Genomic DNA, 15,272 nt, shown 5'->3' on the forward strand with positions numbered 1-15,272 from the left:
TTTGTCTTATATATCACTCTTTTATGGATATGCAAATAGTGAGCACACTTCACTCTCCTGTGACCCCAGTTAGAAGACGGTTCAAACAGTCATTTTCACAAAACACACTGCAGCTGTGTTAACTGGCAAATTCCTCAAGAAAACACAGAACTCACTGGGTGATCTCAGATTTTGTAGAAGCCTCTTCAGTAAACAAACTAGCACTGATCAACAACAATACAGAAACCTGCAGTGAAGAACCACGACAAAGAAACTGACAAGAAACTACAACGAAGTGTAAGAAATATCTGCAACAGTGAAAGTGAAAAGGAATAACTGCAACAAAGAAAGTGATAAGAAGTAACTGCAACAAAGACAATAGAAATAAACATTGTAACAAAGAAATTAGTAAGAAACAACTTCAGTGAAGACATACATCACCATTGAAAGTTGGAAAAAAATGATTTTTTAAAATAAAACCTAACCAACTTAAAAGTGGAAGCTCTCCTTTACAGAGAATATGGTACTACATGGTACTAATCAACAGAAAAAAATCTAACTTCTCTGGATTGGCATTTTTGAAAAAAAAAAATTTTCTGTAAATTATAAAAAAATCCAAAACGCAACAGTAAAAGAACTTTGACAGTGGAGGATACCATTGTAATCATAAAGCAATTATCTTTCAAATAAAAAAAACTCTAACAAAATATCTTGAACTGTTTAAAAAATTTTCCGAAATTCACATCTTCTAAATGGTGTTCACAGTGTCATCTTTGGAGGCCTGTATCTCAGTGCAGGAATTGTTTTGGTGAAAACAAAAAATATATATGTTTCTTACATGTGAATTTTATTCTAAATTCAGTAACATCTGAGACTATGAAGGTAACCCCGCTGCCTGAAGTGGTACAGATTATGGCACTGGAAGTTGAATATTTTTGAGCTCTAATGTGACTGAAGATGATACTTGGCTTGCTTATTACATGCCTGAAACAGTTATCACAGTGCTGTAGTACCAATTCCCCTTCTGCTAAAAAATTTGAAAGCACAATTTTGAGCTAAAATGTTGTGGTCTCATTATTTTGGGACCAAAAAGGCATAATTTTGATCGAATTTTTGCCTCACAGGGAGATCATCTATGCACAGTGATATTTTGAGACCCTAAAAAATTCAAAAAGAATATTCAAAACAAAAATAGGGAAGGCTGATTAAAAGAGTGTGCTTGTTGCATGAAAATGCCCATCCTCATACAGCCTTAGTCCCCAAGGCACTCTTGGACTCATTTGGTTGGGATGTTTTGAACCCCTCCCCCCCTCCGTATATCCCCCTATATTCCACTGATATGGTATCTTCAGATTATCATCTTTTCACCTCCAGAAGGCACACATGAGTGGAATTAAATTTTCAACCGACGAGCAGGTACAGAAATAGGTTGTGAAGTGGGGGAATGTGAAGTGGGGGAATGTGAAGTGGGGGAAGGAGCAGGTGGGAGAGTTGCACGTGGATGGCATAAGGAATCTGGTGCTACAGCTCACTTCGCCACATGTGTTGAATGGGATGGCAATTATGTGGAAAAATAGTCACCAACTTTATCAACAATATCCTGTATTCTTTTTTTTCAAAATATACTTTTTCTAAAAAAAAAAAAAAAAAAAAAAAAAAAAAAAAAAAAAAAAAAAAAGACATAAAAATATAATACACTTACTTTCTGAACGTCCTTGTATCGTGTAATTTGTTTATAGTTTGTTCACAACATTCTGACTAAGTTTGCTAGGGGGTTTCAGGAGAGGGTAAAGCAAGCTCCCCGTATGAAAAATGTACACATTTACATCTGTGAGGAGAGTGGCAATGTGATGTGAACAATCTGCTCTTTCATCACACAGCTCTGGCACTGCACATGTGCTCGTAAGGGCTATAGGACACTCAGGTACTGTATTGTTAGTTCATTGAAGTGGGGAGTAGTCAGACACAAAACGCTTGTTGCCTAAAGCCTACTGACAACCACAGGCTTCAGCCAGTCCAGAGCTTGGGAGTGCTTTTTCAGAATGTTGTGAACAGTCTATATATGGAGCGAGGTGAGGTGAGTCTCCTGCAGGGTCTGCTATTGTCTCTCACTAGCAAAAAATATGAGTACTCACTGAAATGAAATGATCATATGGCATTTATTGGCCGGGATATCCCCTTCAGGGTGCGGCCGTCATATTGCAAGTCTTTTTAGTTGACCCCACTTTGGCGACTTGCGTGCCAATGATGATGAAAATGATGGTGAAGGACACACAACAGCCAGTCCCCTGCGGGGAATCAAACCCGGGCCCCCTTGCGTGGTAGGCGGTAACGCTACCGCTGCACTACAGAGGTGGACCAAGTACCCACTGTCAAACCATATGCATCTATTTGTTCACCAAGAGCCTTTATTCACCAAGTGGCCTTTATCTTAAGCAAGACAGTGCACTCCCCCATCACTTGCTAACTGTGCCAAAATGTTTTGAGCATCACTCAACAGGTATAAGGGTGCTTGTGTGATATCCAAATCCAGCTATTGAGCACATCGAGGATCACACTGAGAGATATTGATATTTCCCATATTGGATCAAGATCTGACATCTATTTCATAGATAAATGTGGCTCCCAGTGCTTTCAATGCCTCATGGATCTCATGGCAAAATGTGTCACCTCTGTCATCAGGGCAGATGATACTGCTACTCCTTCTCCACCACCTGAACTATACAGAAATGGGAGAAATTATTAATAGTCCATTTCAGCCTCATTACTCAGCTTTTTTACTTGTAAGGATGAAAAATTGACTATTTGTCAAGGAAAAGTGCCCTCACATCTTGTTACTCTTGTAGAACTGTCATGATGAAAACGTCTCACAGCTAGAAACTGTTGTTAGAAACTGTTGTCTCATGGCCCTTACACTTAAGATTCTGCCTTAGCAACTACTTATTAATGCAAAATCTGTATCTGATAATGGTTGTTGGGAAATGTGGGAAACTTGCAATGCTGTATAGCACAATGTATTAGTGGAGATGGTTTGCCATGGCCTTCTCTGGTCTCTTGCAAAGAAGAGAATTTGGATCTGTGTCATATGGAATTCATATTTTGAATGACCACAATAGTGCTTGTGCGACGTACTGTTGTGTTTATGTTGTTATGAAAGAGTAAATGAAACAAAGGAAGAGAGTAGAAACTCAGTGCTAACACTGACCTATTCATCTTAAACAATACCAAGTGGTTACATAGGATAATATCTCCATCAACACTGACATATGCCTTCAGTCTGTGGGACACTATTGGAAGCTTTAGGATTTAATCCAGAACTACAGTGCAAGGTCTGGTCATCAGGAACATTTCACATCATGTGTCCTTCTCTTGCTGGCAAATAATGGGAGATATTTTTTTCCGACACCAAAGTTAATTACAGTTATCTCTCTGTCAAATGCTGCCGCACTAAAATGCCTTAGCAATTCTAGGCGTGGAGATGGTTAGAATGATATGCTGAGAGAATACCTCGAAAAAAAAAAGTCCTGTATGAAACGTAGTGTTATTATACATGACCTAGGACATTGTATAGTTTGCTAGGCTTACTTAGTTGAGAAGTGTGCATATTGGAGTAAAATGAGAGTATGTTGAGAAATAATTTGGATTTAAGAAAAGACATTGTAAGGAAATGAGTTATATGTTATTCATTTCATTACATTAATCACATTATCACCTTGAGAAACACATCACCGATATCTACATCTACATCTACATCCATACTCCGCAAGCCACCTGACGGTGTTTGGCGGAGGGTACCTTGAGTACCTCTATCGGTTCTCCCTTCTATTCCATTCTTGTATTGTTTGTGGAAAGAAGGATTGTCTGTATGCCTCTGTGTGGTCTCTAATCTCTCTGATTTTATCCTCATGGTCTCTTCGCGAGATATACGTAGGAGGGAGCAATATACTGCTTGACTCTTCGGTGAAGGTATCTTCTCGAAACTTTGACAAAAGCCCGTACCGAGCTACTGAGCGTCTCTCCTGCAGAGTCTTCCACTGGAATTTATCTATCATCTCCATAACGCTTTCGCGATTACTAAATGAGCCTGTAACGAAGCGCGCTGCTCTCCGTTGGATCTTCTCTATATCTTCTATCAACCCTATCTGGTATGGATTCCACACTGCTGAGCAGTATTCAAGCAGTGGGCGAACAAGCGTACTGTAACCTACTTCCTTTTTTTTTCGGATTGCATTTCCTTAGGATTCTTCCAATGAATCTCAGTCTGGCATCTGCTTTACCGACGATCAACATTATATGATCATTCCATTTTAAATCACTCCTAATACGTACTCCCAGATAATTTATGGTATTAACTGCTTCCAGTTGCTGACCTGCTATTTTGTAGCTAAATGATAAAGGATCTATCTTTCTGTGTATTCGCAGCACATTACACTTGTCTACATTGAGATTCAATTGCCATTCCCTGCACCATGCGTCAATTCGCTGCAGATCCTCCTGCATTTCAGTACAATTTTCCATTGTTACAACCTCTCGATACACCACAGCATCATCTGCAAAAAGCCTCAGTGAACTTCCGATGTCATCCACAAGGTCATTTATGTATATTGTGAATAGCAACGGTCCTATGACACTCCCCTGCGGCACACCTGAAATCACTCTTACTTCGGAAGACTTCTCTCCATTGAGAATGACATGCTGCGTCCTGTTATCTAGGAACTCCTCAATCCAATCACACAATTGGTCTGATAGTCCATATGCTCTTACTTTGTTCATTAAACGACTGTGGGGAACTGTATCGAACGCCTTGCGGAAGTCAAGAAACACGGCATCTACCTGTGAACCCGTATCTATGGCCCTCTGAGTCTCGTGGACGAATAGCGCGAGCTGGGTTTCACATGACCGTCTTTTTCGAAACCCATGCTGATTCCTACAGAGTAGATTTCTAGTCTCCAGAAAAGTCATTATACTCGAACACAATACGTGTTCCAAAATTCTACAACTGATCGACGTTAGAGATATAGGTCTATAGTTCTGCACATCTGCTCGATGTCCCTTCTTGAAAATGGCGATGACCTGTGCCCTTTTCCGATCCTTTGGAACGCTACGCTCTTCTAGAGACCTACGGTACACCGCTGCAAGAAGGGGGGCAAGTTCCTTCGCGTACTCTGTGTAAAATTGAACTGGTATTCCATCAGGTCCAGAGGCCTTTCCTCTTTTGAGCGATTTTAATTGTTTCTCTATCCCTCTGTCGTCTATTTCGATATCTACCATTTTGTCATCTGTGCGACAATCTAGAGAAGGAACTACAGTGCAATCTTCCTCTGTGAAACAACTTTGGAAAAAGACATTTAGTATTTCGGCCTTTAGTCTGTCATCCTTTGTTTCAGTACCATTTTGATCACAGAGTGTCTGGACATTTTGTTTTGATCCACCTACCACTTTGACATAAGACCAAAATTTCTTAGGATTTTCTGCCAAGTCAGTACATAGAACTTTACTTTCGAATTCATTGAACGCCTCTCGCATAGCCCTCCTCACACTACAGTTCGCTTCGCGTAATTTTTGTTTGTCTGCAAGGCTTTGGCTATGTTTATGTTTGCTGTGAAGTTCCCTTAGCTTCTGCAGCAGTTTTCTAACTCGGTTGTTGTACCACGGTGGCTCTTTTCCATCTCTTACGATCTTGCTTGGCACATACTCATCTAACGCATTATGTACGACGGTTTTGAACTTTGTCCACTGATCCTCAACACTATCTGTACTTGAGACAAAACTTTTGTGTTGAGCCAACAGGTACTCTGAAATCTGCTTTTTGTCACTTTTTCTAAACAGAAAAATCTTCCTACCCTTTTTAATATTCCTATTTACGGCTGAAATCATCGATGCCGTAACTGCTTTATGATCGCTGATTCCCTGTTCTGCGTTAACTTTTTCAAATAGTTCGGGTCTATTTGTCACCAGAAGGTCTAATATGTTATCGCCATGAGTCGGTTCTCTGTTTAACTGCTCAAGGTAGTTTTCAGATAAAGCACTTAAAAAAATTTCACTGGATTCTTTGTCCCTGCCACCCGTTATGAACGTCTGAGTCTCCCAGTCTATATCCGGTAAATTAAAATCTCCACCCAGAACTATAACATGGTGGGGAAATCTACTTGAAATATTTTCCAAATTATCCTTCAGGTGCTCAGCCACAACAGCTGCTGAGCCAGGGGGCCTATAGAGACATCCAATTACCATGTCTGAGCCTGCTTTAACCGTGACCTTCACCCAAATCATTTCACATTTCGGATCTCCGTCAATTTCCTTCGATACTATTGCACTTCTTATCACTATAAACATGCCTCCCCCTTCACTGTCCAGCCTGTCTCTGCGGTATACGTTCCAATCTGAGTTTAGGATTTCATTACTATTTACATCTGGTTTCAGCCAACTTTCTGTCCCTAGTACTATACGGGCGTTGTGACCGTTTATTAATGAGAGCAGTTCTGGGACCTTTCTGTAGACGCTCCTGCAGTTTACTATTAGCACATTAATATTGTTATTCCCTGTTGCATTTTGCCTACTCCTACCTTGCTGCGTCTCAGGAGGTGTCTTGTCGGGCCTAGGGAGGGGATTCTCTAACCTAAAAAACCCCCATGTGCACTCCACACGTACTCCGCTACCCTTGTAGCCACTTCCGGCGTGTAGTGCACGCCTGACCTATTCAGGGGGACCCTACATTTCTCCACCCGATAGCGGAGGTCGAGAAATTTGCACGCCAGATCTCCGCAGAACCGTCTGAGCCTCTGGTTTAAGCCTTCCACTCGGCTCCAAACCAGAGGACCGCGATCGGTTCTGGGGACGATACTACAAATAGTTAGCTCTGATTTCACCCCGCGAGCGAGGCTTTCCACCTTCACCAATTCCGCCAACCGCCTGTACGAACTGAGGATGACCTCTAAACCCAGACGGCAGGAGTCATTGGTGCCGACATGAGCAACAATTTGCAGTCGGGTGCACCCAGTGCTCTCTATCGCCGCCGGCAGAGCCTCCTCCACATCTCGGATGAGACCCCCTGGCAAGCAGACAGAGTGAACACTGGCCTTCTTCCCCGACCTTTCCGCTATTTCCCTAAGGGGCTCCATCACCCGCCTAACGTTGGAGCTCCCAATAACTAATAAACCCCTCCCCCCGTGTGCCTGCTCGGACCTTGCTGAAGGAGCAGCCACATGTCCACTCACAGGCAGAGCGGGCGATGCCACACGGCCAGCCTCCACATTGACCCTCCGCCTCGTGCACCGCGAACGCCGCTGAACCCGCCACTCCCCTTGGGGAGAGGGTGGCCCAACCGCGCCCCGTACCCGCAAAGATATCTCGACAGCAGGGACAGTGGGTGAAGCATGTAACACCTGGGGTGTACCTTGCGACGCACCAGACTCCCCACTGCCGCTACACTCCGAGGCAGCAGCCTGAAGACGGCTGACCGCGGCCATCAACACGCTCAGCTGTTCGCGAACAGTGGCCAGCTCCTCCTGCGTCCGTACACAGCAGTCACACATCCTATCCATCCTAAGGAATCAATTTACTGAAGAGAGTTAATCAACCTTTAACTAGACTGCTAATTCACTAAAGGCTGCTGTTTATTAACTAAACTGTGGTTGCTAGGCACTTCTTGAAGAAAACAATGAAAATAGCACTACCTGTCTCCGGACTGTATTGAAAACAGACACTAGCACTACTGGCACTATGGCTGACTAAAGGGACTCTCTCTGACTGTATTCAAAACAAACACGAAGTCTATGGAACACTATTAATAGCACCCGACAATTAAAGCTTCCTAATAGCAAATACACACGGAAGAAGAAGTGACAAGTAAGAAAAATACAGTTAATACTTAAATTAAGGTAGCTCGCTACACAGCAGACGTGAAGCAGACGGCAGTTACGACGATTTGAGCATTCAGCTTACTTGTCACTGGCCTCTCCTTTATCTTCTTCCAGAGTGGGGGCCACCATGAGCCTCAGGTTGAGATCCTTCAGGTCTCTTGCAGCTCTTGAAAGGTCTTGCTCTGTGTTGCCTGCTACAAACTGTGCATACACTGTTGGTTTCAAGACCAGTTTGCTGAGACCCAGTCGATCTGCCAAGCGTAACAGCTGCAATATATAATTTTTAGTGTTCTAACATCATGTTAACAGACCTCAGTTTTGTCAAGAAACTCTATCAAATCACATTATTATGATCATTTACTGGTACCTAGTATTTGTGGTAACCACTGTTCTACTATGCACAGCAACTTGTATCTCAGTTCAGTTCCTGATAGGTTGTACTGAACTTTCTTTCTGCCATCCTATGGAGAAGCTAAAACTTAAAACACTGAAGTTAAGTAAAGTGTTAACTGTAATCACTGATAAAAATAATGGGCTGGCTTATGAAAGGCTACATATCTTTTATGTTTATGGGCACCAGAGGTACACACTTGAATATATTAAAAGAAATACAAAATTTAATGAAAAACAAATACCTGGAGAATGGGTAAAAACCAGACCAAATAAAAAATGAGGCTTGCTCAGATTTGTTATCAGAATTGGTGCTCATTGATAATACAACTGAGATGCAAACGTCGGTCATTAGCAACTATGTGGACACAGTTATGTCCACTCTGCAATATCTGTTATGCTTGGTAGTATTTCACTGTGGGTGCAGGAAGAGATATTTTACTTGTGTATGCCCTAATATTTGCTGGTGAGGCTCTTGTGTTCTGACTAATAGTTGGTGGCTTGAAAGTTACAACTCTTATGGTCAGTTGCTCTCTCTTCTTGAAAGATATTTTTACACATATGCTACGCGTAACAAACATCTGTTGTAAGTCACAGAAATTGAACACATGCATCTAGATAATTGTAAGTTAGTATTACATTACTGTAGTGTAATTGAGGAATGGGGCACCAGCTTTAGATACAAAATGTGGAATAAAGCCCAAAGCTGTAGACTCAGATAACAGTGCACTGAACAGCTGTTTGAGTGATGTTCCTCAGTAACAGACTTGTAAATATACAAGATGGAAGTTCTGGTAATCTGCAGGCCCCCAGCATGAAATGTTTTAAACTTCATTAGGCAGATAGAATAGGCACTAATAAGACAGTACAGACAACTAGGATGTAACTGTATGTGTAAATTTCACAGAAGATTTTTTTTCTGATACTTTTGATCAAGGGCACCTAAAATTGCTGATGTTGAGCTATAGTTTGACTCCACATGTAAGTAGCTGCAAAGTTCTAGTTACAAACCTATTAAAAACCTGAATAATACTGACTTTCAAATCATTTTCTTGAAAGAAAAACACCTGACCATGCAATACATTTTTCGTTCACTGAGATCTGGAAACGGGGGGGAGGGGGGGGGGGGGGGGTACTGCAGCTCCCCCTTGTTCCCGGTTCCCAGGTATGAGTGCACTTGCCTCACAGTAAAATTCCCAACAAGATCAGAAGCATGTATGCAACAGCAGCTGATAATTTATTCCTGAATCAAACTGCCTTTAATGAAATAGCTGTGAGCCCCAAAATAATTGTGTTATCTGACTATGGTTGTCAAAGGGCAGTATTAAAACATCCCCATCAATCAGGTTTAGCTAAGAAAGGAAAAGTAAAATTTCACAGAACTATAAATGCTGCCTCATTTAAACTGTTCAGAGATAATTTAGAGGATGGAAAATGGGAAGAAGTTTAGCCAAGGATATATAGTAGATGAAAAATGTAATTCTTTTCTAAAAATGTTCTTACAGCACTATGAATCTGGCCTGGCTTTAGAAGCAATGAGATATTTACAGTGGCAGTCATGGAAAAGAGTGGCTAACATGTTGGGGTCAAAATATTTTGCATCAGCAACCGAGAGCTTTATTTAATGCAAAGGACTAGCTCTACTAAAGACTCAAGAATGCACGAAAAATCGTATCCCAAAATTCAAAAGGCAACAATCATGTACTGTGCACAGAAAATGCAGATTTCCAAGAACAAGGCAAGAACAGTTTGGAGCACTATTAGGCAAGAAACGAATAAACTTGACAAGACAAATAACATTGACCTCAGAAGCAGATCCAATAAACTTACTTAGGCAATGCATACTCTTGCACTAGACATCAGTTTTACCAGTTCATCTTTTAAAGAGATCATAAAAATGATTAGGCCACTAAAAAGTAGTAACTCATATGACTATGACAGTATTTCGGCCAAAGTACTAAAATCTTTTGCTGGCCTGGTAGGACTGATCATTCGATGAGGCAAGGTGTTTTTCCAGAAAGACTGAAGTATGCTGTAGTGATATAAGAAATACAAAATATAATTGTTAAAAATATACAAAACTGGAGATGTGCAACTGACCTCTAATTAAAGACCAATCTCCCAGCTTCCGCTGCCCTGAAAAAATTATTGAAAGGTGGCTTACAGTAGAATACTGAACCATCCTCCTAAGAGTAGCCTTTAAACAGCAGCTCAGTTTAGCTTCGATTGTCTGCAGGCTTATGAATGGCTCCAGTACCTCTGCATAAAGGGGTATGGACAGGGAGCAGCCTTGTCAGATCGACCATTGAAATTGTATCGGATCTGCCACATGCCCATTGACCTGGACCAACGAATGTGTGCTACTAAAGAGCCGCTGAAGGACACTGATGAATTAGGCAGTGAAATCCACCCGTTCCAAAAGAGAATATAGGAGGACATGGTGCACCCTTTCAAATGCACTGTCAAAATCTACAGCATTCATCGCTGCATGAAGTCTGCACTTCTCTACAGTACAAACATGTCATGACAATCTCTGGTTGCTGTCTGGACATTAAATGTGCAACCTGGCATAGTTTGTGCAGTGGAGGGGACACGTGGTAAGAGGGGTCTGCAGGGTACCACCAATAACCACACAATAATCTTGTAATCACTATTTAATAAGATGATAGGGCAATAGTGATCCATAGTAATTCCAGGCATCAGTTTATGAATGGAAACAATAAGGCCCCCGACAAAAGCTGGAGGAATCACACCTGCAGATGTGATCAATTCATTACACATCTCCATCCATTGTGTAGACATGAGACCACAAAATGTATGATCAAATTCAGTAGGGTCCCCATCTATGCCTGGTGACGTGCACAGTGCACCCCTGAAGATAGTGGTAGTGACCTCCTCGGAGGTGAAAGGTTGCATTAACAATCCCTTATTCAAGTGTGAGGTTGCATGGAAAGTCCACTAACAGGATCGTAGTCCGTGATGGCCCCATCATTGGCACAGTAGACTTAATGATAATGTTCAACAAAGCAATCGACTATGTCTGCTTGGCAGGTGACCCACTGCACATGATGATCTCTGATCTATGAGTTTGGCTACTATCTGTGATTGTTCACAATATTGTGCATGGAGGGATTCTCTCGCCACACCACATCAGGTCTGCGGGTGCTCTCCACATCCCCCTGAAGTTTCCATCAAGTAATCGCCAGTAGCTTTGCCTCAATCACACTGCATTCAGTTTATACTTTGGAGGAAGGTGGCTGGCCATCACTTTGGAGGAAGGTGGCTGGCCATCAAGGTCGTGGAGAGCACTGAAGTAGAAGTCAGTAGTGTGCCTAAATCAAGCGGGTGCCTCCCTGCCGTAACTGATGAATGTGCTTCGGAGTATCTGCTTGGTATATTTCAGCCACCAGTCCATGATGGATGCGTAGGATTGGAGCTGCTGTTCCCATCTTTTCCATGTCTCAGTGATATGTTGGTGACAGTCAGGATCCTGCAGATGCTGAGTGTTGAGTTTCGTTGGTGCTCGACGCCTCCAAATTTCCTGACAGGGAAGGAGCAATGTACTCATATATGTGCAGTGGTCAGAGAACACCACAGACCAGCACTCTACATTGAGCACCTCATCAACCAGCCAATAAGAGACATAAATGCAGTCTAACCGACTAGCCAAATGACTCGCTTGAAATATGAAGACCAGGATATCTGTGCACCTCACCTGCCAGGTAATTCCAGGGCTAGAACACTAACAATGTGACACAACTCCTGGCATGGAGTAAAATTTGGGTATCGATCTTTCCGGACGAGTATACGTTTAAAGTCCCCTTGAAAGGGAATATGTTCATGTCGACCTGAAAACAGTGGGGCAATCTCCGCCACATAAAGTCGTGCTCTTTCATGCTGACATCCACTACCAGAAGGCACATAGGCGTTAATGACATGCGTGAATCGTAAAAGCCATATCCCTGGCAGACTGGGGATACATGATGTCATCAATCAGGATGTGTTTACATTCATAGACTGTCACTCCACAGCCAAGGTGATCGCTGTGAGAGACATAGAACTCCTATCCTGCTATCAGGGATAACGCTGCTAAATGCACCTCCTGTAATAGTGTAATGCCTAGTTCTGAAGCCAATATCATTTCTTTCAGAAGATGGATCTCAACTGGTGCATGAGCACTGTCAGCATTCAATGTCATGATTCGGTATGCATGGAACCGTGCCCTACAAGCATGGGGCACTGCAAGTCACTGCTGTGAAGATGCGAGGGCACTCGGCACCAGTGTCTGCTGCTGCCCTTCACACAGTACAGAAGTTGACATCAGCAGGCTGCTCCCCCTAATGGTGAAGACTCCTGTATGAGATCTGCTGTTTCTTCAAAATTCTTGCTCCATGACGACGGTGACTCTGTCGCAGTGGTATGCATATGTTCAGTGGCTGCTGACACTGCCAGATTGCCTGGTATCATCCCTTCATCAGTAGGGGTTTCAAAAGTAGGAACATTCCATTCCAACAATGCGAGAGCCATTGAGGGCCACAATTCCACAGATGAATAGACGTCATCGTCCAAGTTCTCAGAAGCTGAAACATTGATTTCCTCAGCAGGTATTGTATCATTTGGCCGGGGTTACGAGACCTATTCCAACATCGTATGGCACCTCCTGCATCGTTCAGGGGAGTGTTGTTTACGCAGTTGTCCTTCCATGTCCAAAGATGGGAGGGAGTCATGCCAGCCAGGCAGAAAGGCCGCCATCAGGACAACCAGAGAGTCGATCAAGGAGTCGTGTTCAATATCAGCATTGGCCACGAGTGCAGCCAGAACAACCACCGAAACTGGAAACATGGCTGAAGTCACATAATCAGTCACCTCATCCGGAATCTGTTCAGGAAGGAGCAGAACACTGCCCATCAGCTGTTCACATGATTCTGAGAGCTGCCAGGTGGCCTGTGGCGGCGACTCAAGCACCATCTCATATGTGCTCGGAAGTACCATAGATGATGAGGGAAATACCACTCCTCTAGTTGGTAGTTGCATTATCCCTCACTGCAGACATTCAGATCTGATGTTCCCCTCTTTTCAACAGCCATAACAAGAGTGCGTCTGTCTGTTGTACATGATTATGACCTGACATCTGCTGATGGTCAGATAAGATGGAACATGGCTGCACAGATTGGTTGTGATCTGATGCACCCCATTAAGAACAGAATACATGCAAAAGTGGGTCCACCATTCTGCCTTATGGTCATGAACAGAAAGCCACTAAGATGGCCTCAGTAGGTACCTCACATGGTAGTTTGAAAAGGTGAATAGTTGTAACACCTAATCCTGCATGTTGAGTCCCTGTTTGGTCTTGTTCAAAACATGCTTGCACATAGTGTTGTTGATCATTGAAACATTATGTCGATTTCCTGAACTTATTAACCTTGACCTCAATGCATGCTCACGCGTGGACTAAGTCGCTATGTAAACAAACACAAGCTCACGTGTTCCACAGCTAGAAGTACAACACATCCACTCCAGGCAGCTGCTAAAGCCATACTCTGTGTTTGCAAATATAAATACTATCTTACATCAAAAGAACATTGTTGTTCACTAGAACTGCACCAAATATGACTGAGCTACTGAACAAATGAGGTGTAGGTGGGTAAAACAATGATTTGCACTAGGAGTTTAATTTCGTTGAATGATGCTATCCTTGGTTGTAACATTGGCAGAGCATGTTTTGGAGGTAAGTTAATGTTAACTTCACAGTGCAACACATTTTGAATTAAGTTAGTGAACTTGTGTATCAACATGGTGGCAATTTGCCAGTACAGTGCAACCACATTTTACTCACTTTCTCATTCTCTGAAAAACAATGTTTCAGGAGGTTTTGTAGATGTATTTGTAGAATATGGTATTACACACCATTTTAACCCATTTTCCAAAATGTTAAACATTAAATGTGGTGTGCTGCAGGGTTTGATCCTAGGCTTGCTCCTGTTCTTGGTCTATATAAATGATTTGCCTACATCATGGAGGACTTGGCATAAACTGTAATGTGTGCTGATGACACATGTACATGGTAAAAGGAGAGACTTACATATACCAGCAGCAGTGATTAGCAGGCACATGTGTGAAGTTCCTCAGCTTCTGGATAATAAATTGAAGTGGCACCAGCATGTGGATAAATTAAACAAAAAGCCTGCTTCTGCTCAGAAATATCTCTCTTTGTATTGAATTAATAGAGGGAAACATTCCACATGGGAAAAATATATCTAAAAACAAAGATGATGTGACTTACCAAACGAAAGCGCTGGCATGTCGATAAACACACAAACAAACACAAACATACACACAAAATTCAAGCTTTCGCAACAAACTGTTGCCTCATCAGGAAAGAGGGAAGGAGAGGGAAAGACGAAAGGATATGGGTTTTAAGGGAGAGGGTAAGGAGTCATTCCAATCCCGGGAGCGGAAAGACTTACCTTAGGGGGAAAAAAGGACGGGTATACACTCGCGCACACACACACATATCCATCCACACATATACAAACACAAGCAGACATATACAGAGGCAAAGAGTTTGGGCTTGTTCATGGCCCTTGGGTTTATTACTCTTACATGCCAAAACATATACTTCCTAATGGAATTTATGATTAATGACAAAAGTTAATTTAGGATGAACTCAGCAATTTGCAATCACAATACAAGAAGTAAAATTGATTTCTGGATAAGCCATTCATCACTATCAAGGGTTCAAATGGCATTTTATATTCTGATGCAAAAGTCAATCACATCTGCAGAAAATTGAAAATCCCCCAATATTTAAAAACTAAGTAAAATAAGACCTCATTAGCTGCTCCTACATGTTACACTGTCTGACTGAAAGTATCTGGACACCTATTAGTGTACATTAATATATGGTATTGTGTTGTGTCCACTCTTCACTTTATAATGGCTTGAACACTGCTGAGGACACCTTCAGTGAAGTGTCATGGAGGAATGGTGGACTATTCTTTCTCAAGAACTGAAACAAGAGAAGGTAGTGATGATGTGCAC

General features: G+C 42.3%; 1 protein-coding gene across 1 annotated transcript in view; it reads right to left on the bottom strand.

Moving 5' to 3' along the window:
* The window catches only part of LOC124545743 (hydroxyproline dehydrogenase-like), a 109,953-nt gene that overhangs the window by 82,250 nt on the left and 12,431 nt on the right, over window positions 1-15,272 (bottom strand). The window contains exon 2 of the mRNA XM_047124685.1: window positions 7,924-8,108. Coding sequence (XP_046980641.1) covers window positions 7,924-8,108 — 185 coding nt within the window. The remainder of the gene's footprint in view (window positions 1-7,923; window positions 8,109-15,272) is intronic.

Source organism: Schistocerca americana, chromosome 8, assembly GCF_021461395.2.
Source record: "Schistocerca americana isolate TAMUIC-IGC-003095 chromosome 8, iqSchAmer2.1, whole genome shotgun sequence".
Classification (NCBI taxonomy): domain Eukaryota; kingdom Metazoa; phylum Arthropoda; class Insecta; order Orthoptera; family Acrididae; genus Schistocerca; species Schistocerca americana.